The sequence below is a fragment of the Oryx dammah genome, unplaced genomic scaffold (genome assembly GCF_014754425.2).
Source record: "Oryx dammah isolate SB20612 unplaced genomic scaffold, SCBI_Odam_1.1 HiC_scaffold_6, whole genome shotgun sequence".
NCBI classification, from domain to species: domain Eukaryota; kingdom Metazoa; phylum Chordata; class Mammalia; order Artiodactyla; family Bovidae; genus Oryx; species Oryx dammah.
The window spans coordinates 30,101,505-30,128,750 of NW_024070190.1; the positions used below are offsets into that span (position 1 = coordinate 30,101,505).

Consider the following 27,246-nt stretch of genomic DNA (forward strand, 5'->3'; position numbering starts at 1 on the left):
GGAAGATCCCCTGGAGAAGGAAATGGTAACCCACTCCAGTATTCTTACCTGAGAAATCCCATGGACAGAGGAGCCTGGCCTGCTACAGTCCATAGGGTTGCAAAAGAGTCAGACGTGACTGAGCACACACAAGGCTTATGAAGTCCAAACCCACCTGTCGGGGAAGAAAGATCATCATCATAGTCTTTCGTTAAGATAATCTTGAGTTCAAATGTTGTGTGGGCAAATTACTTAATTAACCTCCTTGAGCCTATTTCCTTATCTTATAACGAAGAAAATAATATCGACCAAGGAATATGGCTCATGCATGTAAAACCCGCAGTACATTGTCTGATTAAAATACTAGCTGCTGTTAACACTGCTCCCCACCTTTCTCTTCCTTGTAAATAATTGAAACTAATCTAATGGGTTTCCCAGCCTCTGGAGAGTGTATGGGGGAACTTGGCGACTCCCAGAATGGTTACTGGAGAGAGGGTGAGACTTGGGAAGTGCAGGCTGGGAGGAAAATGCCCGTCCCCAGGCCTGACGCCCTCCTACCTACCTCACCCCCCCTGCCCACTACAGTCCTGTCCAAGAACAGCAAGCCCATCCACACCACCATCCTGAACCCACACGTCCACGTGATCGGAGAGGACGCGGCTTGCATTGCCTACATCCGCCTCACCCAGTACATCGATGGGCAGGGTCGGCCTCGCACCAGCCAGTCGGAGGAGACCCGGGTCTGGCATCGCCGGGATGGCAAGTGGCTCAATGTCCACTATCACTGCTCAGGGGCCCCTGCCGCACCGCTGCAGTGAGCTCAGCCACAGGTGCACCTGGTGGGGAGCGGGGGGGCTGGGACATGTGGGATCAGAGGAGGAAGAAGGGGCTGAGAGGTGGCCTTGAGGGAGGACATTCGGGCCAGCCCAGAAGCGCAGTGAAGGCCAGACAGTGTGGTGATTGCAGTAAGTTATGCTCTCAAGTCAGACAGACTTGGGTCTGGCTCCATGACGCTAGATTGGGTGACCTTGAACAGGTTACTTCCCCTCCCTAAGCCTCATTTTCCTCGGCTGTTAAAAAGACGGAAGGAGCAGTGCCTGCCTCCTTTGTTGTGAGATTTAAATAAGGTCCTTGTAAGTAAAGCAGTCCAGTAAGTGCTCAGCAAATGGGAGGTGATGTTATATTTAAATACTAGCTTGTCCCCCATCCTCCACCTTCTCAGGCAGAGTTGGCCACGTGTGTAATGTGTTTAAGTCTCTGGAACTCCTGTGTGCGTACTGTCCTCTGTCCTGTTACCACGTCTGTCCTGTTTGACAGGGGCATGAGGAGATCCCAGCCGGAGGTCAAACCTTCGCAGCCAGTGGCTCTGGAGGGCCTGAGTGACAGCGGCAGTCCTGTTCGTTTGAGGTTTAAAACAATTAAATTACAAAGCGGCAGCAGCCAATGCACGCCCCTGCATGCAGCCCTCCCGCCCGCCCTTCGTGTCTGTCTCTGCTGTACCGAGGTGTTTTTTACATTTAAGGGGGAAAAAAAGAAAAAAAAAAAAGATTGTTAAAAAAAAAGTGGGATCCATACCATGATGTGTTTTAAAACCATCGACAGCCCTTGGGCTGGCAAGAAGGCAGGAGTCTGTGATGCCCATCCTGGCACAAGCAGTGGGCTCACCCGCCAGCCCTGAAGAGGTGAGCTCGGCCTCTGGCCTCCATGGACTCGGGACCAGGCAAGAACTCTGACAGAGCTCTGGGGGCTGTGTGATGTGACTGCAGCCTCTGAGATGGCCTGCCTGCCCCAGGTCTCGGAATGGACTTCTTCAGAATTTGTATATGCGCCTAGAATGAGGCTTATGAGAACACCATGGCCAACAGACCTACTTGGGAGAGAATGCGGAGCTCCCAGCCTGCCGTGGAGGCAGCTGAGAAGCAGTGGCCTCAGGACTGAGAAGCAGGGCCCGGACGTTGCTGTACTCTACCATTTAGCGTAGAAGGGAAGAGAATTGGTGCTGCAGAAGCGTGTCTGCTCCGAAGCTGATGAGAAACCTCGTGTTAGTCTGACATGCACTCACTCACTCATCCATTTCTATAGGATGCACAATGCACGTGGGCTCTAATCTTGAGGCCCAATCCTAGCAGCTGGGAAGTGGGAGGGGTTGCCGCTTTGCTTTGTGTTTGTTTTCTTATAACTTAGCAAGGAGAGAGCCAGGCCTTGGTCTGGGCTCCCCCTGCCGCCTTTGGCAGTTCTGTTTCCGTGCTGACTTGGACCATCTTTGTCTTGCCTTCTCTTGGTGGTGGTCCCTGTGCTGACTCTCATCTGGGCCTGGGCCCTCTGCCAAGTGCCCCTGTGGGATGGGAGGAGTGAGGCAGTGGGACTGAGTTGATGGTTTCTATGCATTCAGGCTGCCCTCAGGGCTGCCTCCCTTCTTACTCTTCCCTTGCTGCACGCCAATCTCTTTTCCTGTCTTTGAGACTGACTTGACTACTCTGGCAAGAAGAGGTATCCTCTATAAAGAGACTTCTTTACTGACCAACTGAAGTTTAGACTTACTGCTGGACAATCTGCATGGGCATCACCCCCATCTCACCCGCATGTACCCAAAAGAGATGTCCAGAGCCAAGGCTCCTACCTTCGTTGTCCCTCTCTGTGCTCAAGGAGTTCCATTCCAGGAGAGAAGAATGTATACTCTAAGCAGATAGCAGAGATGATAATGGAGGAGCAGTTGGTCATGGCTTTGGTTTCCCCCCAAACAACTGTGCAGGTCTGTCTGCACAAATGTCTGCACTATTGGGGGAGAGATGGGTAGACCCCAGCTCCCTGGACTGCCTTAAGGAGGCACAGGAGCTGGGAGAAGAGGCAAAGTACAGGTTTACCTTGGAGCCAGCTGAGAAGAGAGCAGACTCACAGGTGCTGGTGCTTGGATTTAGCCAGGCTCCTCCGAGCACCTCCTGCATGCCCCAGCCCCCGGGTCCCAGCCGTCTCCCGCCCAGCAGCCTGCAGTACCAGCACGCAGACACCTTCACCACAGGGTTTGGTTTTGCTGGCTTGAAGACAAATGGTCTTAGAGTTCATTAAGACCCATAGCTTCATATGGCTGCTCCAGCCCCACTTCTTAGCATTCTTACTCCTCTTCTGGGGCTAATGTCAGCATCTATAGACAATAGACTTAAAAACAACAACACCAACACCTTTTAAACAGGAAATGGAAGGCATTTGATGCAGAATTTTTGCATGATGACATAGAAATAATTTAAAAATAGTGTTTGTTCTGAATGTTGGTAGACCCTTCATAGCTTTGTTACAATGAAACCTTGAACTGAAGATATTTAATAAAATAACCTTTAAACAGTCCATTGTGTTACTGCTGTCGGAGGCTTATGGCCAGAGGTTTAGATTTAACAGCCTGGGTTACAAGGCTTCTGGTGGAGAGCTGGACCTTCTCCCACTCCTTTTGGACCCATTTAAGAATAAAACTTCCTCCTAAACTCATCAGCCTCCAATCACCCCACTGGATTGCCAGGGCGAGTTTGGGATTGGGGTTGGGGAGAACTTGCGCTCTCAGGAGGTGAGCTCGGAGTCTCGCCCCGCCCCCGTCCCCGCCCCCGTCTAGGGCCGCCCAGCCCCCTCCCCCGCCGCCCCTCAGTGTGCCGGCCCGGCTCCCCCTCCGCCGGGCCGAGTGGAAGATCCCGCACCCTCGGCCCGCCCCGGCCTCGGGAGCCGCGCCGCCGACGCTCGCCAGGTTGTGCCACCGCGCGGGAAGGAGGGGGGCGCCGCTGCCGGGGGCGCGCGGAGCCGGCTGTCTCTGAGGTCGCGGCTCCGCGGAGCGCTGGGGAGCACCGTTCAGCATTCCGGCGCCTCGGCCGCGCGGCTGGCCGGCCCGGAGGCGGCGGGGGCCCGAGCGGGGCCGCGAGCGGCAGCGCGCCGCCTCCCCCCGGTGGGAGCGGTGGTTGGGCCCGGCTGCGGCAGAACGTTCGCTCGGAGATGGCGGAGCCGCCGCGACGCGGCCCGAGGCCCCGAGAGCAGGGAAGCCGGGCAGCCCCGGGACGTGGCGGAGCCCGGGGACAGCGGGGACGCCGCCCAGTCCGCCGGGTGAGCCGCCCTTGAGGAGAGCCCCGCTCAGAGTGTGGCCCCCACCCCGGGCCCCGCAGCTCTCCCCTCACAGACTTCCCTCCGTGTGGCCACCGAAACCGCCCGCAGGGGCGTCCCCGCGGCCCCTCGGGGCGGCCCGCGCTCCCCTCCCCCTGTCCCTTCCGCAGGCCGCCCTGGTCGTGGCCTCCTTCCTCTCGGCTGGCCCCCTTTGCCCCGGGTGCCTCCTCCCCCCGGGGCTCTTCCAGCCCGACGCCCGCCCCGATGTCACCGCAGACTCTCCTCCGCGCGGCCCTAGCCCCTTCTTTCCCCTTGAATGCTTCACGCCCTACTCTCTCCATACCCACCTGTGAACCCACGTCCCCCCTAGCTGGGCCTTCCGTCCGAGACCCCATGTGCCAGCGCCCCACGCTCCTGTCGCTGCTAGGTCCCCCTCCTCCCGCCGCATCTGCACTGCTGGTCTCCCAGCGCGGGGCCCACACCCCCGCCTTCTTCAGCCCCCACCTCAGTTGCTCTCCTGCCGCTGTTGCGCACACGTTCAGCAACCCCTCCCCGGCCGTGGTCCAGCTTCGGTATTTATCATCCCACCCCGCGCCCTCCCCCAGGACTTTCTCATCACCCCTTCTCTGAATATTGCTGCTTCTTCTAGGTCCGAAGCTAAAATGCAGTGGTTAAGAGCAGGGCTGGAGCTTGACAGGCCTGACTTTGAATCCCAGTTCCTCCATTGACTGAGCTGTGTGATCCTGGGCAAGTTACTAAGCTTCTCTGGACCTCAAATTACTCATACGTAAAACGGGGATATTACTTACCTCTTAGGACTGATGTGAGCATTAAATATAGAGAAAGCTCTTAGAAGAATGTCTGGCAAAGATAAGCCCCCAGTAAATGTTAACTATTATCCTTAACATTGTGAGTGATCACCCCCCCCCCCCAGTATCTACTTCCCCCATTCTACAGTGATTTCTTCTCACCTCTGTGTTTACCCCAAAAAGTTTCCTCTAGGTCTTAGGATTCACCGCTTCCCATCACCATTTTGATCCTTTCCCAGCTCTCTTTTCTTGCCAGTTAGTTTTACTCAAGCGAAAGCTGAACTGTTCTTAAAACTGTCTTAATTCTGAAGGACCCCTATCTCTGGTTAATCACCCCAAAATGTGTATGTGTTGCGGGGTGAGTGGTAGAGATTATCAGCTACTGGCCTTACTAGAAATGATTAAGATGGGGAGAGTGACAAGTAAAGCTTCTAGTTGGTCTACTTAAAGGAAAAAGTCTCTAAAATGTAGATCTCTTTGAAACTATTTTCCGATGGTACTTTCTCCTTTCTCTGTTATTGATTGGATACTACTTAAGCTCCTGTTGCTCTCTGCCACCCAGCCCTACTCAAGCTTGCTCTGTTTCTGTAGTAGGACTCAATCCCTCATGTCTGTCTAGGCTGGCTCGGGACCCTTCTGTGCCATTTAGGGATGAGGATGTAGTACCATCCAGGCTAAGTTAGGAAGGAGAAGTAGAGTGGATAGGGAGACAGACTCTAGTCTCACCTCTCTAGCTTTTCTTAGGTGCCAGTGATGTGGCCTGCTCTGGGGCTACCTTTTTATCACCCCTCCTGACATTGGCACAGGTGAGGTAAAGAACAGGGGTGAGTAATTTTTCACAAGGAGTGGGGAAGAGAATCCTCAGGTTCTGGGCTTGGAAGGTAATAGAACCATTAGCTAGCACCATTTGTCTTTCCTCTTGTATTCCCCTACCATAGTGTCCACCTGACTGCAAGTTCGTTAGTGCTGTTAGCCTGAGATGTTGGGTTTGATAGATGAGTGAGATTAACGGACACACGAGTTTCCTCTTATCTGATATTTCGTTGGAACATGGGACTTCTGGGGCTTTCCTTCCCTTCTTCACAGGAAGACCAGAGCCCCTACTGGCTGACCAATTGCTCAGTCACAGGCTGGGAACTCCTTTCAGAGCAGGTTCATTTTCAGCGTCTTGGGCTATTTGGCCTCTTAACTGATGGGAGATTTGTTCTCTTCCAGACCTTGGATATACTGCTTCAGTTCTGAACTTAGTTCAGGGAGGAGAATTTAGTCAGCATTCTAAGAAAGGGAACAGGCTGTGAAGCTAAGGTATGAGACTCAGATTGTGTTGTTCTTCTACAGGAGCTTGTTCTTGGAGAACAAACCATCCTGTGAGCAGGAGGTAAGAGAGATGGGGTGAATGGGGGGGATGGATTAATGACAGTTTCAAGGAGAGAAGTAATGCACCAATTTCTCTTACAGGTTGTGGGGAACTCTGTCTGACATCTGATGTGACGAGCTCAGCCAGGACCAAAGGTGGAGCCTGACTAGATTTGCATCCCGAAGGCATGGGCCAGTGGGCCATGGTGACTTGAGACCAATGAACTCTGTCCAGTTGCCCCCTGTTGCCCTTTCTACCTCCTCTACCCTATACTAAGGGGACTTGTTTCCACCTTTGCAGGGAGTTGACCCTGCGGGAATCCCTTTCCCCTCTTTTCATACCCTTCTACCCTCCCGGAGAGCCTCAGCCTATAGAACTCCTACCTCCCATCCCCTGAGGTGGTCCCCATCCCTGCCTCACCTCCCCGCCATGCTCAAGCTGTGGAAGGTGGTACGCCCAGCTCGGCAGCTGGAACTGCACCGCCTCATACTGCTGCTGATTGCTTTCAGTCTGGGCTCCATGGGCTTCTTGGCTTACTACGTATCCACCAGCCCCAAGGCCAAGGAACCATTGCCCCTCCCCTTGGGAGACTGCAGCAGTGGCGCAGCAGGTGGTCCTGGCCCAGTTCGGCCTCCAGTCCCTCCCCGGCCCCCAAGGCCTCCAGAGACAGCGCGAACTGAACCCGTGGTCCTTGTGTTTGTGGAGAGTGCATACTCGCAGCTGGGGCAGGAGATTGTGGCCATCTTGGAGTCTAGCCGTTTTCGTTATAGCACTGAGCTGGCACCTGGCCGAGGGGACATGCCCACACTGACTGATCATACCCGTGGCCGGTATGTCTTGGTTATTTATGAGAACCTGCTCAAGTATGTCAACCTGGATGCCTGGAGTCGGGAACTGCTAGACCGGTACTGTGTGGAGTATGGTGTGGGCATCATTGGCTTTTTCCGAGCCCATGAGCATAGCCTACTGAGTGCCCAGCTCAAGGGCTTTCCCCTTTTTCTCCATTCAAACTTGGGGCTTCGGGACTACCAAGTGAATCCTACAGCTCCACTCCTGCATCTCACACGTCCCAGCCGCCTGGAGCCTGGGCCACTACCCGGTGATGACTGGACCATCTTCCAATCCAACCACAGCACCTATGAACCAGTGCTTCTCGCCAGCCTTCGGCTGGCTGAGCCCCCTGTGCCAGGACCAGTGCCTCGCCGGGCCCGGCTTCCCACTGTGGTGCAGGACCTGGGGCTTCACGACGGCATCCAGCGGGTGCTCTTCGGTCATGGCCTCTCCTTCTGGCTCCACAAACTGGTTTTCGTCGATGCTGTTGCATACCTCACTGGCAAGCGCCTCTGCTTGGACCTTGACCGTTACATCTTGGTAGACATCGATGACATCTTCGTGGGCAAGGAAGGTACCCGCATGAAGGTGGCTGATGTTGAGGTCAGTCTTTCTTTTTCCTGACTTCGATTTCTTTCCTTAGAAGCTGTTTCAGGCTCTGTCCTTTCAGACTCCCTCCCTTGATTCTAAGCTTGTCATAGGTAATGCTCGCTGCCCTTTTTTTACAGGCAAGAAGAAGGCGACTTCTCAGTTTTCTCCTTAGATTGCTCTCTCCTGATTTCTCATGTTCTGCTACTCTTCCCAGGCCCTGTTGACCACCCAGAACAAACTCAGGACCTTAGTCCCCAACTTCACCTTCAACTTGGGCTTCTCGGGCAAGTTCTATCATACTGGTGAGCTCGTTCGCCTGTTCCTTCAGCGTATCAGTCTTAGTTTGATCTGTCCCTTCACTGCCCATCCTCCTGGGCAGACAGGTTGGAGAAAGGGGGCAAGATTTGGGGTCGGAATGCTGTGAGGAGCTAGCAGTGGCTGGGAATTTCGGTTTAGCATGGGTGGCTGGAGGGCAGGTTGGCAATGGGGAGAATAGTCCTAGGTGGGCAGAGGTCAGCCGTGTTGTCCCAAGGATGGAAGACGGTCCATCTTGGTACAGAGCGAAGGAGGACCAGGGTCTAACTGGTGTGGTCAGTGGTCAGTGTGTGGTCACAGGGACAGAGGAGGAGGACGCTGGGGACGACATGCTGCTGGAGCACCGCCGCGAGTTCTGGTGGTTCCCGCACATGTGGAGCCACACGCAGCCGCACCTGTTCCACAACCGCTCCGTGCTGGCTGACCAGATGAGGCTCAACAAACAGTTCGCTCTGGTGAGACCCTTGGATCTCTTCCCCATACTTTTCCCCAAAGATAATGCTTCCTTTTCGACCTTTCCCTAGTGGAGTACCCTTTCCTTGTCCTTTCCTATTTTCTTTCTATGGAGGCATCCCCCCCCCCTTTACCCTCTACTCCCCAAACCTCACCAGATCCTGGTGAGAGTCTGTGCCCCATTCCCAGGAGCATGGGATTCCCACGGATCTGGGGTATGCTGTGGCCCCCCACCACTCCGGCGTGTACCCCATCCACACACAGCTCTATGAAGCCTGGAAATCTGTGTGGGGCATCCAGGTGACCAGCACTGAGGAGTACCCCCATCTCCGCCCTGCCCGCTACCGCCGCGGCTTCATTCACAATGGCATTATGGTGAGGGACTCCCAGTACAAACCTGAATCAAACTCCCACAATCGGCCAGCCTCCAACCTGCGTTATCCAAGCTCGTCCATAATAATAGGGGGTAGAGGGGTGAAAATTCATAATGCACAGAGCAGGAGCTTTATTGCTGTAACTTCAAGCTGTTCTCTGTAAACCCAAGGAATTCTAAAATGCCTCAAGTCTTCTGTCTAGTCTTCTCTAGATGCCTCATCTAGTTCTCATTCTACCTTCCAATCTCATCTCTCCCTGTTTTTTCTTTTTCTTTCCTTCAGGTGCTGCCGCGGCAGACATGTGGTCTCTTCACTCACACAATCTTCTATAATGAGTATCCAGGAGGCTCTCGTGAACTCGACCGGAGCATCCGAGGTGGAGAACTCTTTCTGACAGTGCTGCTTAATCCGGTAAGGTGCTGAGAGGAAGGGCTAGAAGATGGGACAGCCAGTGTGTTTGCAGGCTGAGACTTTTGCTCACCAAGCCCGCTTTTGAAGTGGGGTAGGCTCTCCAAATCTGACATGCAGGCACCCCCTTTCAGATCAGCATCTTTATGACTCATCTGTCTAATTATGGAAACGATCGGCTGGGCCTGTACACCTTTGAGAGCCTGGTGCGCTTTCTCCAGTGCTGGACGAGGCTGCGCCTACAGACCCTTCCTCCTGTCCCTCTCGCACGAAAGTACTTTGACCTCTTCCCTCAAGAGCGAAGCCCCCTTTGGCAGGTAGAAGTGGAGCGCAGGCTGACCTAGAGACGTGACGGGGGTGGCTGCTGAGGAAAAGATTATCTGATTATTGGCCTCACCTTCAGAATCCCTGTGACGACAAGAGGCACAAAGACATCTGGTCCAAGGAGAAAACCTGTGATCGGCTGCCCAAGTTCCTCATCGTGGGACCTCAGAAGACAGGTGAGTCGTCCTCAGCCGGTTTCTGTTGCCTTGCCTTAAATCCAGAGAGTTCTCTGGCCGAGGAGTCCCCTTCTCATACCACCCCTCATCAGTCCAGTCCCTTGAGTGACACTTTCGTTTTTGGCTGTGCTGCGTCTTCGTTGCTGTGCGGGCTTTCTCTAGTTGCAGCAAGTGAGCAGGGGACTGCTGTCTAGTGTGATGTGTGGTCTCATTGTGGCTTGTTGTGGAGCACAGTCTCTAGAACGCGTGGCGAGCAGGTTTAGTTGCTCCACAACATACTGGATCTTCTCCAGCCAAGAATCAAACCTGTGTCCCCTGCACTGTCAGGCAGATTCTTAACCACTGGACCAACAGGGAAGTCCCCTTGAGAGATTCTTAGCCTGGTTGTATATCAGAATTCTGTCTTTTTTTGTCGCCAGTGTTTTTTTTAAAGGTCCACAAGTGATTCTGATGCACAGTCAAGGCTGAGAACCATTTTGACCCTTCCCTGGACCTCTCTTTGGCTTTCTTTTTCTCGCTCTAGTTTGGCCAAAGGGTGTTTTACTGCCCAGAGTGATTGTTTTCTGACCTCTTTCAAGCTGATGTTGAGCTGGGTTCTCTCCCACCATGGCCTGCACTTTCTCTCCCATTTAGGGACCACAGCTATTCACTTCTTCCTGAGCCTGCACCCAGCTGTGACTAGCAGTTTTCCTAGCCCCAGCACCTTTGAGGAGATTCAGTTCTTCAACGGCCCTAATTACCACAAGGGCATTGACTGGTGAGACCTGGGATGCTTCTCAGAACATTCCTTTCCTCTTAAACACCCCCAATTCCTGCTTCCACGAGCACAGGCATCTGGCCCCTTCTCTCTGCAAATTGTCTTCCTCTCCTGTCTACTACTTCCTAGGTACATGGATTTCTTCCCTGTCCCTTCCAATGCCAGCACTGATTTCCTATTTGAGAAAAGTGCCACGTACTTTGACTCAGAGGTTGTACCACGGCGGGGAGCTGCTCTCCTGCCGCGAGCCAAGATCATCACTGTGCTCACCAATCCTGCTGACAGGGCATACTCCTGGTACCAGGTGAGTCTGAAGCTCAGGACACACTAGAACATAAGAGGTGGTGACTGCTGGAGAGAGAGGAAGGAATGAGGGTAGGGAAAGCAAGCTAGTGCCTTGGGGAGGGGTCTGTTCACCAGACCAAGAGGGAAAGGCAGAATAATTGTCAGGTCACCGATTCCTTCCCTTCCTGTTCCTTGTCCTTCAGCATCAGCGAGCACATGGAGACCCAGTTGCTTTGAACTATACCTTCTACCAGGTGATTTCAGCCTCCTCCCAGGCCCCTCCAGCACTTCGTTCCCTACAAAACCGTTGTCTTGTCCCCGGCTACTATTCCACTCATCTACAACGCTGGCTGACTTACTACCCCTCTGGACAGGTACAGTTCCCCAGTAGCCCTCATGGGGGTCCCCTCCCTTTTCCTGTCAGCCCAGTGGCTTTTAAGGAATATAGAGGGAACATCCCTGTCCCTTTAGTTGCTGATTGTGGATGGGCAAGAGCTGCGTACCAACCCAGCTGCCTCAATGGAGAACATCCAGAAGTTCCTGGGTATCACACCCTTTCTGAACTACACACGGACCCTCAGGTGGGAGAGCATGACCCAGGGGAGGATGACTCTGGGGGAAATGGGGACGCAGGTTGACCGTGTCTGTTTGGAAAAAAGAAATGAATTTACCCTGTCTTGCAAGGAGAGGCATGTGCCCTGTGGGCCGGGAGAGGTAGTAGTGTTCATTTATGGGGCCTGGATTTCTTTTCTGTTACTTCATGGCCTTTTCCTGTTGAGCAGGTTTGATGAAGATAAGGGATTCTGGTGCCAGGGACTTGAAGGTGGCAAGACTCGTTGTCTAGGCAAGAGCAAAGGCCGGAAGTACCCAGATATGGACACTGAGGTAAGGAAAACCAGGGACAGGGTTTCCCTCTCCATGTCTAAGATCTGATCCTGTCCACTCCTTACCATTCTGACTTCATTTTTTCTCCCGTTAGTCCCGCCTTTTCCTTACGGATTTTTTCCGGAACCACAATTTGGAGCTGTCAAAGCTGCTGAGCCGGCTTGGACAGCCAGTGCCCTCATGGCTTCGAGAAGAACTGCAACATTCCAGTTCGGGCTGATGTATCAGCCTCTTGTACCAGCAAAAGCCCCCTGCTTCCCTAAGGGGCAAGCCCCAGAGCAGGGCGGTCCCTCCCCCTTCTACCTCAGTGGCCTTCAGGCCTGGGATGGCTGAGAAGGGTAGGGCATCCCTTTGCCATAGTTTTGGGGTATAATAAAGGGGATTCCCTTGATACCCTGCAAGATGGTACTAGGCACCTTTGGCCCATGGTCTTGGAAGGTGGAGGGAATGAGAGGGTCCAGGCAGAGGGTAGAGGAACGTATTAATCCAGTGCTTTCCCTCTTCATCCCCAGCAATGTATCTATCTATACTGGCTATGGGAGGGACCCCTTACCGTGGGATCAATGGGATCTACCTGTGGCCCGGCCTCCCTAATGTCATTCACATTGAATGGGGATGAGGTCGGACGATGGCTCATAGAGCTGAGTATGAGCCCTAGCTGTGGGCTAGAAACGACTTTAATAAACGTCCTTATTTTTCTGTTTTGTCTGCCTCGGTGGAGTGGGAGAAACCTAGAATAAAGGAAGTATCCAACTTTTCCTCTGCCCTAGTTCAGGGTTCATCCACACATGGAGGGAAAGAAGGGAAAGGCCCAGGCAGACGAGAGTAAAAAAAGTTTATATATTTATAAATGCCAAATAAATACCAGAGGCCACCCAGTGCCCGCTCCCAGACAGGGCTGTCTCCCCCAACCCTAGGTTTCTAGGGTCTGAGGCATCTTGGCCCCAAGCTACAGCCCAAGAGCAGCTGCCAGTCTGGGCTACTGGGGAACTGAGTGGGGATGATCTGTCCAGCCAAGACTCATTCCCCCTTGGTGAGGGGCCCCCATAGCCAGAGGCCTGTGTCCCTGTATAGGGCCCTATGGGGGTCAGACTCAGGGGGAGAAGGTGGTCATCTCGAGTGAGACCCGCTGCCACAGCTCCTTGGTCTGCTTGCTGCGCTTGAGGTTCTGCAGGATGTCGTTGAACTGCATCATACCCATGGGGGTCAGGCAGAAGGCGCTGCGAGCGCTGCGGATGGCATTCACAAAGTCGTCGTAGTCGGCGGGGGTCAGGTGAATCAGGCGGTGGTGGATGTACTGGACGAAGTGAGGAGAAGCCACTGAGCACAGGATCAGGCCCCTCCCCCTGCCGGCCCAGGTGCTTCACCCTGCTCCATACTGCCCAGGTGGTCACCTGCATGTATGCCTGCTGGCAGCGCTGCACCAGCTGGTGGAAGGCCGGGGCACGCAGGTGGTTGTGGGCGTGAGCAGGGCTCAGCCGCTGCAGCGTCTCCATGACGATCTCCTGCAGCACAAACGGGCTCAGCACCCCCTTGGCTGCCCCCACACAGAACTGGTGCACGTAGTTCACTCCTGGGGGGCAGGGGGAGGGGCATGAGACGGGGGTGGCCACCTCTGCCCTAGGGACCCAGCTTTACTCTCAGCTCTGGCCTGGCAGAGTGCCTCCCTCCACCCCAGGAGCTGAGGTCGCCCCCTGCCCCCCGCGCACGCACACATACCCGACCAAGGCCTCAACTCTGAGCAAGAGCTAGGAAGGAGGTCTGGGATAGGAAGGTTGGGGAAGCAGGTGAGGGCGGACAATGGTCCTGGGGAGGGGAGGTGTTACCCAGCTTTGCCGCCAGCCCCAGCAACCATTTGACATCATCAGTGTAGGGAGGGGAGCGAGAGAAGTTGTTGGGGTGATCGTTGTGTGCCCGGCGACCCAGCATCTCCAGTGCCAGCATTCCTGGGAGAAAAGGGTGGGACCGTGGTGAGGGTCCATCCCCTACCCCTTAGCCTATCACCCAGCCCCCCGGTAAACAAACTAAGAGACAGGGTGAGGAAGGGCCACTAAAGAGCCTCTGGCACTGCTGGTGGGGGTGCAGAAAGGGGCCTCCTCTCACCGACACGGTAGGCGGCGTGCAGGTGGTGTAGGCTGTGCGGGTTGACAGGCTGGCTGTGGGTCTCCTCCTCGGGTGGTGGAAAACCCCCGCTCACCAGAGGGCTGGGCTGCGTGGTCAGGGCAGGCAGTGAGGCACCCTGGATGGCTGGAAACGTGGAAGCTGGATGGACACTGCTCACTGAGGGTAGGATGGAAGCCGTGTGAGGAACTCAGAGCCCAAAGAGGGACAGGGAGGATTCCTTCCCCACCTCCCCTGCCCAGCGTGCCACCCCTCCATTCACCTGTTCCCTGTCCCCACAACTCACAGGCCACACTGGTGGGCAGTGGGAGGCCTGGCTCTGTGTGGTAGGGATGTACTGTGATGGGTGCCATGGAAGGGACGGGGAAAGACACAGCAGTGGCAGCAAGTGAGGGGGGAGTCACCGAGTAAGGGTACTGGGCCCCTAGGAATGCAGGATGCACACCCTAGAGGTGGGGAGAAGAAAGGGGAGAGAAGCAAACTGTGTTAGGATGGAGCTCTCTCCCATTCATCCAGACCTGGGCATCCCTGCGTTTCTTAGTCGGGCTGGTCCCGACTCCCGCCTCCTCCAACCCCTGTGAACCCCCAGGGAGCTCCCCCACATGCCCAGCCTCCCAGCAGAACACTGGTCTCACCTGCGGGTATGCAGAGCTGGCCACAGGGAAGACGGCAGGCCGGGGCATGTGAGGCATGGGGTGGGCGGGGTGAGCTGGGTGGGTGAGGTATTGAGGGCTGCAGGGCAGGTGGGGCTGCAGAGCAGTGTAGGGGTGCAGGCCAGGGGAATGACCGTGCCCCAGGCCTGGACCTGGGTATAAACTGGACCCCACCGAGATGACTGGCACCACTGTGGCTGCTGTCACTGCCGCCGCCGCCACCGTAACCGGCTCAGTCCCTGGGCCCCCCCTGCCCTCAGGCAGCCCCCGCCCAGCCTCCCCAGCTGCCCTGATCCCACTGGCACTACAGCTTGTAGCCCCTTCACGGGCTGTGGATGAGCCACCTGCTGTTTGCTCATATAGCCAGAACCACTGGTGAGCAACCTCAAACAACACTTCGGGGTATACGCCCCCACCCTTAGCTGCCTCTTCCACTGCCATGCAGGCCTTCTCCAACATCAGGTTATCCTGAAAGGGAAGGGCAAAGAGGGTTAAGGATGAAGAGGTTTACTCAGGGACAGTTCTAGATGACAAATGCTGACGACTTCTTCCGAGTTGGCTGGTTCTGGGGCGGCAGCCAAGGTCAGAGCCAATGTTCATAGTCAGTGTCAGCGCAGTGAATGCTTCACACAGACAATGAACAAATCTCTGTTGACCAGCAGAACTCAAGACCCAAGTTGCAGTCCCAGTTCCAACCTAATTTAGCTATTCCCAGCTGAGTTCCATCATCTCCCTCAGGCCTTCCCCAAGGACTCCACCCCCAGTGATAATCTCTCTGGTATAGGAATAGTCCTATCCTTAGACTTGTAAAGGATGTAACGGATAATAAAGCACGTTACTATGTCAACTGTCACCATGAGAGGACCAATCGGATAGTTCATGAATGCCAGGCTTGTGAAATCAAGACCTGGGCCATCAGTTTTTCCCATGCCCAACCTTCCTGCCCAGATGTCCCAAAGCAGGTCCCCAGTGGCCTCTAGAAATACCTGCTCCTTGCACTGCACCAGGGCCCGCTGGATCTCATTGGGGTTCAACGCATGGGCATGAGGCAGGCAGCTTAGGGCGAGTTCCGCCGCTGCCCTCACCATGTTGGAGTCTCGTGCCCGTGATGCCCTGTCAGCCAGGGACGCAACCTCAGGGGGCGTCAGGTGCCCATCCCAGCATTCTACCAGTATAGTCAGGGCTGCACTGCCAATCTCCATTGCCTGGCCTTCAGGAAAAGGAGAGAAGGACAGAAGGTGGTTAACACAGGCAGTGGGAATCGGAGTAGCATCTCTCCTATCGGGTCAGTAACTACAAGGATAAGGCTCTTAGCACCATGCACTAATTCCCTTCCCATACCCAAATCACAAGATACTAGATTTACCTGTAATCCAGGAAACGTGGGAAGAGTAAGTACGTGAGAGCCAGTTGGGAGAAACAAAGTTGTGCAGGCCAAGGGCATAAAGCCCAATCTCAAAGGCGCAAAGGTGCAGGTTGCGGTGAGGACCCTGGTGGCCCCCTGAGGAAGATGGGTGTGTGAAAATGGAAGTGCTGCTGTTGCCCCCTGCCTTGATCAGCACTGTCTTCGCCAGCTCGAAGTAGAAGTGTGCAGCTGCCTCTGATGGCTGATTGGGTACATGGGGGGCATGACTCTCGGGACGGCGGCCCTTGTACCTGAAGGGGCAATGGGGTAGGGACCGGGATTGGGGTTTCTCTGAAATGGGTGTCCAGGGAGACTGGAAAACACCAGGGTTAAATGAGGACACTGAGGGGGACTGGTTGCATGACCCTAGGGGTGTGGCTCTCGGGTGGACCAGGGCAGAAGAGAAGGGTATTTATTTCTTCCCACTGACCTGCCGACTTCAGCAGTCTTCGCCCGGGCCCCTCCACTGGCACTGGCCCGGCGACTTCCACTGGAGGACGAGGAGCCAAGGGAGTCTGAGGAAGAGCTGCTGATGCTGTCACTGTCCTGCCCTCGACCCCAGGAGGTAGGGGCCCAGCCCCCTCTCAGCGGCCTCCTGCTTAAGGTTGGGGAGCTATCCGACGTTGTTTCAGGGGCACTGCTGTCAATGCTGGCCATGCCTAACCCACAAGACAAGTCAGTCTCAGAAATCTGCTCCAGAAGTCAGACTCCAACCTTTAGGAACCTCCTTCCCTCCACGTCATCCCATGGGTTGTCATACCTGTGTGCTTCTTCTTAGGCCGCCCTGGTGAGCCCCAGCCCCGTCCGTTGTAGCCTCCACGGCTGCCAAGTGCCAGGCGGCTGGGAACCTTCCCCTCTGGCCTTGGGGTCAGAGCTGCTTCAGGTGGAAGACCCTCACAGGGGGAATGTGGGGAACTCTCTACATCAGGAAAATAGGACACCAGGATGAGCCTGGGAAAGGGGAACCCAACATGGCTCCAGACCATTCATCCCCCCTGCCCAGTGCCCCCACCTCACCAGGCACATTCTTCTCTGTGAAGCCCTCAGTGGGGCCTGGCCCAGCCCCTGCCACACTCCCTGGCTGAGCAGGCCCTGCAGAGCCTGAGGTCAGAGGCTGCAGGGCCCCTGGGGCAGATGGGCCCCCATGCTTTGAAGGAGACCTCTGGCTGGCTGTGGCCGGGCGGCTGGATGAATAGAACGAACTCAGTGTCTGTGGTTTATGCGTCTGGCTCTCTCGGTCCAAGAGTTTGTCTAAGATCTGAAAGAGAAGCGGTAACAGGAGGACCTTTATCTCCTGTCTTCTATTACTTTTCTTTCTCCTTGTAGAGCTTAAAACTTCCTCCTCAGCAAGGCTTTCCTCCACAGGAGAACCTTCTAGAAGAGAGGGGCTGGCTTACATGTCTTGGTATGCCCTGTAACACTGACCACAGGACTAAGTATATTCATATTCAATATTGAAATGAATGAACAACTTTATGCCCTCTTCTCTTCTTCCACCTCAAGCCCAAGCATTCCTATAAGAACCAATGGTCTCTCGTGTTCCTGACGAGGTGTTCCAAGACTCCCGTTATCTCCTTAAAGAACAGCCCTTTTTTCATCATACTGGAAACCCCTGAGAAAGGTGGTAAAATCTGCTCTCTTTGCTTGTGAACCCCAGTGCCGCAGCCCCTCACCTTCTTGAGTCTGGCCTGGTCGTCTTTGTAAGTGATCATCAGGGCCAGGGCAAGGTCGCCCTTCTCCCGGCGTGTGCCTTCACACAGCAGCGGGTGCTCTGCCTCACTGACTGTTGTCTTCATGCCTGTGACGAAAAAGGCGCCCAGGGGGTTGTGAGCGGCCAGAACGCCCAGGACAGGGCTCCCATCCACCAGCGTGTGAAGTAAGGGGTTCTGGTTCAACCTCTATTCCCTGTGGAAGGTGCCCACTGCCTACACTCTGGTCTGCTTTCTGAGGCTTTCATAGTTTGGCCCCTCTACTGTCCTGACACATCCATCACTTCAGGGAAGCTGGGCTCCTCACTCTCATGGAGACTTGATTGCCCCTGGGTCTTTACTCAGTGTTTTGTCCACCTACCTGGAACTTAATGGATCCTTTAACTCACATCCCATACTCCATCCCCTTTCTAGAGCTTTACCCTAGAGTTTGATTTTGCTGTCCTTGTAACACCCAATGTTCACAGCACACGTTTTTGCCCTAAATTCTTGACAGTCTTGTAGGCCCTACATCTTATGCTAGCTTCCCCCTTTCCACAGAGGGCCCATGTCTCGACGCCCTTCATGGCCTGGGCCAGGCTTAGCTCACACATGGACTCAAGACACAGACTCACCCAAGGCAGCAACTGCTGCTTCAAATCCCAGTTCCTCGTCCCCGGGCATCTCGTTGTTCCAGTTGCGACTTGGGGGTCGGGAACCCGTGGGAGAAACCACTGGATAAAAGTTGGGGTAAGTTACACAGGCAGAAGTAACATGGGACAGAATAAAAGGGAACAAACCAAGATGTTCATCTTTCTAGATTCTTCCAAGAAGCTGCCCGATGTGTCTTAAAGGGAGCTCAAAGCCTTGGGGCTCTTGGTTTCTCCTTAGAGAAAGCTACCCTGCTCCAGTTCCCCACTTTCTGTCGAGTCAGGCATCATACCTGGAGCACAGAGAACATCAAAGATGAAACTGGCCAACATGAGAGGCAAAACTGGCCGATAATCACAGAGCGTCCCTTCACGAAGCTCCTCGGCCCGGCAGCGCACAGTGCTCATCTCACTTGGACCCAAAGGGATCTTCTTGAGCAGAGTGGCCACCTCAGACTCCTGATAGGCCAGCTTCACCTGAGGGCACAGGGAGGAGCTCAGACCACTCACACCTGATGGATATCAAGGTGCAAGGCTCTAAGGAGATGGCAGTACAAGGTCCAGACAGAACCTCTGACCTCCAAGGCCTTGGTAGAAGCTGGGGGCCGCTGAAGCTCCAAGGCGAACATGCCTACTCGGAAGGCCAGGTTGTGGTGCTCTGGACGCTCACTTAGCACTGTCAACAGGAAAGCTGCCTTGGTCAGTGTGTTCGTAGCCACCCAGGTCTGACGGCTTGTAGATACCTTATTCTTCTTGCCCTGATGAGGGAAGCACAAGGAGGCAGGCAGATGAGTCTGACTCACCTTGGTGGAGGGAGGAGGAGACTCTTGCCTGGGGGTGTGGGAGAAGGTTGGGGGTGACGCGGAGGGAAGGGTGAGGGGTCTCTCTCACCTTGGCAGGGGGCGGCTCTACCTTGAGGTCAGGCGGGTTGGCTAGCAGGTCCTGGGCAAGTTCCACGGTGAGGCGGGAGGCCTCGCCGCTGTAGCCGTGCGCATGCAAGGCCTCAGCACAAGCAAACAGTATCTGGAAAAAGGACATGGGCACCAGATGCGTTGAAGCCCTGATGCTCCCGAGGGGCAGGACACCACACTCACTCAGGCAGCACATCTCCCGTGAGCACCGACTATCCACTGGGCCCTGTGCCAGTCCCACCAGAAACTCACAGCCAGTTAGACACAGACACACGAACACACAGAGGTGTGCAGCCAGCTACTATTGGGGAAGGTCCAGAGGGGAGCAGATGGGGAGGATACCTCACTGGGACCTGGGGCAGTCTCAGAGAAGACCTCCCAGAGGACATGATCTCTAAGATCTCTGAGGCATGAAGAAGGAACAGGGGCTAACCACATGAGGGAAAAACACTCCAGACAGACAGACCAATCCATGCACAAGTACAGATATAAGAGAGCATGGCAAGCTATGGGAATGGCTCAACTGAGTACAGTGCGGTAGTAGCTAGATGAAGCTGGAGAGGCAGGCAAAGATCAGAACAAGTGAAGCCTTGCAGGCCAAGCCGAGGCCCTTCGTTTTCACCCTAAGGGCAATGGAGACCACTGAGGAGTTAAAGCAGCAGAGTGACACAAGCAAACACTCCAAGAAAATCAGCAGACAGAGAAGGGAATGGACTGGAGGCAGCGAGGCCAGGGAGGAGCCTGCCACAGGATTCTAACCATCGCACAGCAGTCCTCTAACTCCCAAACAGAGGCTGATGGTCCCTCTCCCAGCTGTGGCCACGGGGCACCCTCAGAGTCCTGTCCACGTCCCCTCACCTCCATGCGGCTCTCCTGCTCCAGCGGCTTCAGTCCAGCAAACAGGGCGTGCTCCTCCCCAGCCCCACCCTCAGCCTTCTCTTCCTCGCCCCCGGCCCCATCCTGGGCATTCAGATAGTATGCCTGGTAGTCGTCATCCTCCTCGCCAACCACAGGGGCGGCCTCTTTGGTTTTAGGGAGTCCATTGCCACTCTCGTCTGTGGAAGGGAGGTCGTCCCGGGTACAGAGCTCCCTGGGCAACAGGCCAGGGGGGCCAGCAGAGGCTGTGGGAGGCTCAGGCCCTTCTGAGAAGTACACGCCACCATCTTCTTCGTAAGTATCTGGAGGTTCGGGAAGGAAGGTAGAAGGGCCTCGCGAGCCACCAGGGTGAGGGCAGGGTGGCGGGCTCTCAGGGAATCCACCGAAGGTGCTGGCCTCTGCACCCAGGGCCAGGCTGCTGTCGTCCAGGCTCATCTCAGCCAGATCCGGCTCCAGGGAGCTGTCCTCACTGCTCAGCCGTCGCTTGCTCCCGCTGCCCACTGAGCCCTTGCCCCCACAGCCAGCCCCACCCAGTGTTTTGGCTTTGCCCCCACCTGGACCCATCTTATGCAGTGCCTTATCTCCCCCCTCAGCCGAGAGGCGGCGGGGACCCCGCTGTGACGCGGGGACCCCCTCACCCAATCCCTTGCGTTTGGCCCCTGGCTCCTTGGGCCGCACAGCTGGCTCGGCAGGAAGAGGCCGGGGCCGCTCCCGGGATTCTTCCAGGCCTCCAGCACGCGAGGCGCCCGGCCGAGGGGGCAGGGCTCGGGCCCAGCACAGGGCCAGCTTGCGGTCAGTGGCGCTGTAGGTGACGCCAGGCAGCGGGTAGGCCTCTTCCCAGCTGAAGTAGCAGGCCTCCACCGCCGGCCGGAAGCCAGGGAAGAGCCGCTCCAGGGTCTTCTTGTGCTGTCCCCGCTTCACGTTCTCAATCACCTTCAGCTGCCACTGGCGCAGCTGCGTACACAGTTCCCGGCGGCTGGGGGAATAGAGGGGGCACGCTGCTGGGAGGTACACTCTGTACCAAGGAGGAAGGGGTGCAGAGGGGAGATGACGAACCCCAAAAGCAGGTTACAGGGAAGGACCCTGGGAAGCACTTCTTGAGCCAGCCCCACAGATGTCACTTGAACACTCAGGGATTTGGGAGAGTGGGCTACTTATGGAAGGGAAGGAAGAAAGCCTCTCAGAAAAAGGACTCATAAATCACTGGAAACCTAATGCTCAGCACCTCCCGTGTCCCCAAGACTAGAAAAGTGGTAAGTGTGTGTGCGTGAGGAGACGAAGGCTGGGTCATCCAGGGCTGGGCCGCCTCCGGACCGTAGTGAGCCTTGGGGGAGACTCACCGCTGGGGGCTGAGCGCGGGGTCCAGCACGGCCAGTCTCCACAAGGTGACCATCTCGTCACACATGCTGGCGCAGGCATGGGCCGCCACCTCGGACTGCCCATTGCTCCGGCCTGTGTGCCCACTGGCGCTGCTGTGAGAGGCTGAGGTGCGCACGCTGTACCACCAGCCTGTTATCTGGAAACAAAGAGGGCTCTGAGATGAACCTGCTAAGTTGGAGAAAGACAGAGTAGCCTGCTCCAGTGTCCCTGTCAGCAAGAAGGGGGTGCAGCTGAGAAAGGGAGAGGATGAACCAGCATGGGGTTACCTGGCTCTGGGAGAATTACCTGCTCATAGGTGAGGCACTGGTCAGTGAGGATTTCCAACAAGGGGGCAGCATTACTGTCCCTTCGCTTGAACATCTCCCGCACGATGCTAAGCAAGTTCCAGACGCCCTCTGGCTCGCGGCCCCTCAGAGGGCGCAGCAGACATGCCCATTCAGCGGCGGCTGGAGGCTCCGTGGAAGACAGATACATGGAGTTCACGTCACTGCGAAAGTCGCAGAGTGGAAAATGATGACCCCAAGATGGGGCTGAATAAAGCAGGTGAAAGAGCAATATGACTTGGACACAAAAGGGATCAAAACAAAGTACAGGGGAAAAGTATGACCCTGACAAAAATTCCTAATTGCTCTCTGCCTCAGTTTCCCAGTTGCTGAAAGGAAGAAAAATAACACATGCTCTACCTGAGGACAGACCACTCTGTGACTACTTAAAACTCTCATCACCCGCTGATTTCGCTAGGCGGGGAACCGACACAGGGAGTGGAGGTGGGGGAGGCAGGCACTGACGAAGGATCCGTCCACAGCCTGAAGGAAGTGCCCCTCCCACCACAGACACGGCCCGAAGAGACCCAGTTCACCTGAACACCACGGGGGAGGGGCCGCAGAACTTGTGCAGGGTCTTCTTGATGTTGTCGGTGAGCGTCGATTCATCCAAATACCATGTACTCTGATCGGAGGCGGAGGGCCCTGCTGTGGGATCTGGGGGTAACAAGCAGTCCGTCACCTGGAGGCAGGGGCTTGGATCTGCCTTTTTAGTAAGTGGCACTCTGCACCCCCAGCTTGCTTTCTTCCTGCTGCCCTTCTTCCTCACCACACTCACCTGGGGCTCCACACACTGTATTGATGGCTGTTGACTGGGAGGAGAGGAGTTCATCCAGGAGACGTTGGGCTGTGGGGAGGATCTGACCGGAGAAAGGGACACAAAGGCAGAAGTGACCCGAGGAGGCCAGGGCCTCACAGAAAGGCTGATACACAGCCCTAGAGCTGGTTGGAGAAGGGTGTGCCAACCTCCCTCACCTGTTGTGGGAGCTCACTGATGAGGTACTGAGCAAATTTCTGCAGCTGGTCCCTCTGCAGCCGAGACAGGGACTCTGACACGGGTGCCCGCAGGCAGACTGCAGAAGCCTGAAGGGAGCACCAAGAGAAGTGAAACAATCTGAGGAAAGACTTGCCGACACCAGAGCTGGGGACAGAGGGGCGGAGTCCAGGAGGCGGAGGGGTTCACACCGTGGCCAGGGATGCAGCAGAGGAGGAGGGGAGGGAGTGGAGGCTCGGGCCAGGATAGATGGGGAGGGCCTCACGTTGTGGATGCGGAAGAGGCAGAGGGCCACGACGTGGGTGCACCATTTGGCCCCAGCACCACAGGTGCAGCTGCAGGAAGTGACTCGGCAGCGGTCAAACATCACAGCCACGTTGTAGGCTCCTTTGGGGGGGACCATCTGAGGCGGCACCACTGTAGCACTCAGGTGGAACCCTGGGAAGAAACATGGGTATGGCGGGGGAGAGCCGCCAAGACGCAGGCCTCTGCGCTTGAACCTGTGGTTATTTAGACAACCCGCTCCAGCTTCTTGCAGTAGTTCCAGAACTCTTAACACAGGGAAAGGGAGGAGCCGGAAGTACCACAAGGCAGAACAGGACCCGTACCTATCTGCAGAGGATCCTTCACAGCCCTCATGCGAAACAGCTGATCCCCTCGCTGGAACTCATCCGCACTGCCGTTGGCCAGGCAGGAATAGAGTCTGCGAGCGAAGAAGAGGACATGGCCATGTGTATCAAATACCCTTCTACAGACCCTGTCAGAGGCTGCCCTGCCCCGGGCACTCTCCCCAGTGTCACACCCTCTTGGGGAAAATCCCAGGTACTCCCTGCCCCTGCTGTCTTTTTACCACAGTCCCAAGCACAGCATCTCCTTTGCTCCTTGGGAAGCCTGGCACACAGTGTGGAACTTCAGGGCCCCACCCCTCCACCGTCAGTCCTTTAGCCTCACCGAATATCCTCTTCATTCTCAGGGAAGCTCCAAAAAGCAATTCGGAGTTGTAGCTGCTCAGGCACTGGGGGGTAAACTTTCTCCACCACTTCAAATGGGATATGAAATGCCACCTGCTTTGCTGACAGCTCCACCAGTGGGATCACCAGTCCATCTATGGAAACAAAGATCAAGGTGAGGAGAAAGAGGAAGGGAAATGAAAAGGGCCATGATCATTCAGCACCAACACCAGTGCCACATCTTGAGGTCCCCCACTTTCACCATGAAAGGAGGACATCTGGATGAAAAACCAAGGGACTCCCTCTGTCAGGATACATTAACCCTTAAGACTCTATCTGAGGAAAGGGAGCTAAACAAACCCTGGGCAACAGCCTGCTGGAAGATGCCTGGGATGTCCCAGAAACTCCTGGCCAAAGAGGTGTGTTCCAGGGTCCCAGAAGGTAATGAGTCTCACTTGGCTTGGCATCTAGTTTCCCATATACCTAGCCCTTTAGATTCATATTACACTGTTAATATAGCTCACCAGCCATTCTCTTCTCTAATTGCTTTTTTTAAAAAAAACTATCCTTTTTCTCTAAATGACTCCGTGCCTCCACCTGAGGAGGAAAGGCAGTCTAGAACCCAGAAGAGTTCAAGAGAGGAGCCTCCGGAAGCAAGAGAGTCTGCCCTTTCTTTGGCACACTTGAACCCTGGCTTTCCACAACAAACGCCCTGGTGTGGGGGATTGGGAAGGGGGTTAGGTTATCCTAAGGTAACCTGACTGCTGCTCCTGGAATCACCTGGAATGGAATGTAGTTACCATTCAAAGTGTGACATATTGTTTTAGTCAAAAAGATACAAAAACTGCATATTTCACCAAACCGATAGATTAAAACACATATTAGAAAATGATGGAGCTGCAAGGAACTTTTCTAAAAAAAGTTAGTTTCCTCTGGTTCTTTCAGTCAGCGACCAAAGAAGGGTCGGGTTGGGGAGGAGTGGAAATGACGTGTTTTCCTAGATTTTAACCTGTTCAAGAAGATACCAACATGTTAAAAACTTTTTTTTTTAAACTGGAGTATAGTTGATTTATAATATGTTAAAAATCTTCACCATCCTCAGTTATTTCCCTCAAAATGAGGGAACTCTAGGCCCCAAGACTACCCACACATGCAAATGTGAAAGCAGCAGAGCGGCCACGGAAGACCCACAGTGAGACTGCCGCCGTGCACGTGCGTGCGTGGGTGTCTGTGTGTGTGTCCAGGGCATATGGTATCTAAGTGAAGATAAACAGTACCACTTCTAAGTAGTGACACATGTAAGTTTCTCTTTCCCTAAGGAGTGCTGGAAATCTCTGCAGGGCAGTTTGAAAAACAGGACCTTAGAATGTCCAGAATAGAATCACAAATTAAACCCCTCAACTGGTGAAAAAAGTCCACTTGCAATGAAGCCCAGGACAAAACTGTGCCTTGAGGAAGGCAAAGAAAGAATGTCCTGAGTCCTGAGCCTGCAGGACTTCTGCTATCAGGACTCTTCTCTTCCATCCTCTTTAATAAAAACAAATCCTTCACAGCATTTATCAGGTAACTCACTGAAAGGCCCAAGAATGGAAGAAACTCAAATGAAAACAGGAATGTTTCATGAGACTCCGGAGACAAGTATCTACACTCCTTCCCAGGCTCCAGGTGATGGAAATCTAAGGTTTTAATACATTGGTCCCAGCCATGGTTTCTGACTGGTATTCAATACGGCCAGGAACCAAGCCTCTGATCTAAACCTATGTGACATCTGCTCTCACCAGCCAGTTCACCTCCACTTTCCTCTGGATGGAATCCCTTCTTGGTGCAGCTGGGATGAGAGACCATCACCTTGAAGAAGCAGCTCCCAGTGCACTTTGCAATGGGGTGACACTTCAAGTGGTCACTTCTTCACAATCCGCCCCCTACTCATATTCATTTCTATTTTCTGCCCTGCCTCAGGCTGAACTGGGTAAGTACTCTCAAGTCAAAGTGGGAATTCCCTTTTACCCTATCTCTAAGGCCAGTGAACGACAAAGGATCTACCTTCTGCTGTTAATCCTATCCAACTCAGGATTCCCCAGTCATCACTCCAACACACACACACATATACACGCAGGTGTGGAGAAAGCCCCAGGAAGACCGGAAAAGCGCGCGCACATACACACACACGCAGTTGTGGAGAAAGCAGCCCCAGGAAGACGGGAAAAGCGAGTCCTGAAGTCCGTTCTAAGCTTGGGACAGCTCCCGGTCCGGGACAGCTCCCGATCAGGGACAGCTCCAGAGACAGGCCGGGGCACGGCCAGCCCACTCTCTCACCTCGCATTCTGGTACCGCCACTGCCACCTCCGCCACCGCCGCCAGTGGGGGAATTGGGCCCCGCTGACTGTTTGCGCCATCCCCGCCAGTTCTGGCAGAGGCTCTCAGCCTCGGAGATGAAGGAACAGAGCGAATCCTCCTCAAAGCGGTCCGAATCCTCGAAGGAGAAGCGCTCTCCGTCCTCCCACTCGGCGAACATCAGCTCCATGGGGCCCGCACCCCCCGGAGCCGGGTCCCCCCCCGCGGATCCGGGGCCTGGGCCGCCGGCCGGGGACTGTGGGGAGGCCCGGGGCCTGAGGGGCGAGCCGGGGCTGGGGGTGGCCGGGGCGCTCAGGGCGGCCGTGCCGGTCGAGGATCTCAGGCCTGGGAGAGATATGGGACGGGGCCTTGCCCAACTGCTCGGTGTGAACAGGGATCGCAGCCAGACTCGGAGACTCAGGGCCCGGACGAAGCCCTCGGCAGCCGGGGCCTCTTAGAGGCTGCGGCGCCGCCTCCCCCATCAGCTGATCTGAACTTCCGGCCGCGCCGGCCACCACCACTTCCGCCCTCGCGCGCCCAGGACACCGACCCGGTGCGCGCGGACAGAAGAGAGCGGTTTAAATGCTACTTTTATTTTCTTTCTGGAGCTCACCCCCAGTACCGTTAAGATAAAGCCAACCCCCAAAAGTATACGAAATGACTATAGATCCCAGCAATAAGTCGGCGCCCGTAACACTCCCAAGGAATAAACAGCCGCCACGCATGTCGGGAATTGTAGGCTGTCAAGAGACAAACACAGGAACCATTGGGTGGGGTTATTGTCCTAACTCTGGATAGGCCCAGGGCCGCACCACCTTCTGGGAATTGTAGTTCAGAAGCCTGCATTCCATAAGACTTTTTATGGGGTCTCATTGGCGAAGCACCAGAAGAAGGCATTTGATTTCGGGAGGTGGTAGAAGGGTGTCAGTGGGGCTTTTGAGTCTAGATGTTCCTAACCTTTTTTTATGTGTGTGCCATAGCAACCTGGTGAAGACCAGGACACCCCCCCGCCCCCTGCAATAGTTTTTAAGTATTTATTTATATATTTTTGGCCACATGTGGAATCTTAGTTTCCTGAAGACGGATTGAACCTGCGCCCCCTGCACTGGATGCAGAGTATTGATCACTGGACCACCTGAGACAAAAGATTACAGATTAAATCAAAGAATTACAAAGAAAATATTTTATTGATATACAATTATCAAAATATTAGTAAATTTGTAAGACAGTAATTCTTTGTACATTAAATAAAGTCTAGCTACAAGTGTAACTACCATAATTTTGAAGTTCAGTTCAGTCACTCAGTCGTGTCTGACTCTTTGCCACCCCGTGGGCGGCAG

At 54.9% G+C, this 27,246-nt stretch overlaps 3 protein-coding genes across 30 annotated transcripts in view; 2 read left to right on the forward strand and 1 right to left on the reverse strand.

Moving 5' to 3' along the window:
- Window positions 1-3,321, forward strand: part of CAMK2G (calcium/calmodulin dependent protein kinase II gamma) — a 54,851-nt gene extending 51,530 nt beyond the window's left edge. For 18 of the 19 annotated variants that reach the window (XR_005721359.1, XR_005721360.1, XM_040242445.1 and 15 more), the window contains 2 exons: window positions 565-809; window positions 1,297-3,321. Coding sequence is in view for 16 of the 19 variants with exons in the window: in XM_040242445.1 (XP_040098379.1) it covers window positions 565-797 (233 nt within the window). In the remaining 3 variants the exon portion in view is untranslated. Of the gene's footprint in view, window positions 1-564; window positions 810-1,296 lie in introns of those variants that run through there. The other variant, XR_005721361.1, reaches the window with a different exon arrangement.
- A 623-nt stretch (window positions 3,322-3,944) lies between these two features.
- Window positions 3,945-12,325, forward strand: NDST2 (N-deacetylase and N-sulfotransferase 2). Of its 5 annotated transcripts, none has more exons than XM_040242416.1 (15): window positions 3,945-4,059; window positions 6,204-6,243; window positions 6,324-7,656; window positions 7,859-7,946; window positions 8,260-8,414; window positions 8,602-8,787; window positions 9,069-9,197; window positions 9,329-9,511; window positions 9,598-9,694; window positions 10,328-10,451; window positions 10,581-10,755; window positions 10,940-11,110; window positions 11,208-11,317; window positions 11,519-11,621; window positions 11,716-12,325. In XM_040242416.1, the coding sequence occupies exons 3-15, from the start codon at window positions 6,652-6,654 to the stop codon at window positions 11,839-11,841; spliced, it is 2,652 nt and encodes an 883-aa protein (XP_040098350.1). In that variant the 5' UTR covers window positions 3,945-4,059; window positions 6,204-6,243; window positions 6,324-6,651; the 3' UTR covers window positions 11,842-12,325. The 5 variants fall into 5 exon arrangements, with proteins under 5 accessions (XP_040098350.1, XP_040098351.1, XP_040098347.1 ...); XM_040242417.1 differs by having other exon boundaries at window positions 11,208-11,280; window positions 11,716-12,022; XM_040242413.1 differs by having other exon boundaries at window positions 11,208-11,621.
- Window positions 12,326-12,442: 117 nt separating this feature from the next.
- On the reverse strand, window positions 12,443-26,376 carry ZSWIM8 (zinc finger SWIM-type containing 8). Of its 6 annotated transcripts, none has more exons than XM_040242374.1 (26): window positions 25,889-26,375; window positions 23,574-23,727; window positions 23,231-23,325; window positions 22,888-23,060; window positions 22,604-22,711; window positions 22,407-22,488; window positions 22,165-22,285; window positions 21,591-21,792; window positions 21,266-21,441; window positions 19,908-20,901; window positions 19,051-19,161; window positions 18,717-18,896; window positions 18,432-18,615; window positions 18,124-18,222; window positions 17,474-17,598; window positions 16,818-17,058; window positions 16,561-16,719; window positions 16,231-16,459; window positions 15,762-16,051; window positions 15,382-15,605; window positions 14,378-14,863; window positions 14,005-14,188; window positions 13,725-13,901; window positions 13,448-13,567; window positions 13,016-13,126; window positions 12,443-12,918 (listed from the first exon to the last, which is right to left on the reverse strand). In XM_040242374.1, exons 1-26 carry the CDS (start codon window positions 26,094-26,096, stop codon window positions 12,458-12,460), a joined length of 5,694 nt encoding a protein of 1,897 aa, XP_040098308.1. In that variant the 5' UTR covers window positions 26,097-26,375; the 3' UTR covers window positions 12,443-12,457. The 6 variants fall into 6 exon arrangements, with proteins under 6 accessions (XP_040098308.1, XP_040098309.1, XP_040098307.1 ...); XM_040242375.1 differs by having other exon boundaries at window positions 14,029-14,188; window positions 19,030-19,161; XM_040242373.1 differs by having other exon boundaries at window positions 19,030-19,161.
- Between the last annotated feature and the right edge of the window lie 870 nt (window positions 26,377-27,246).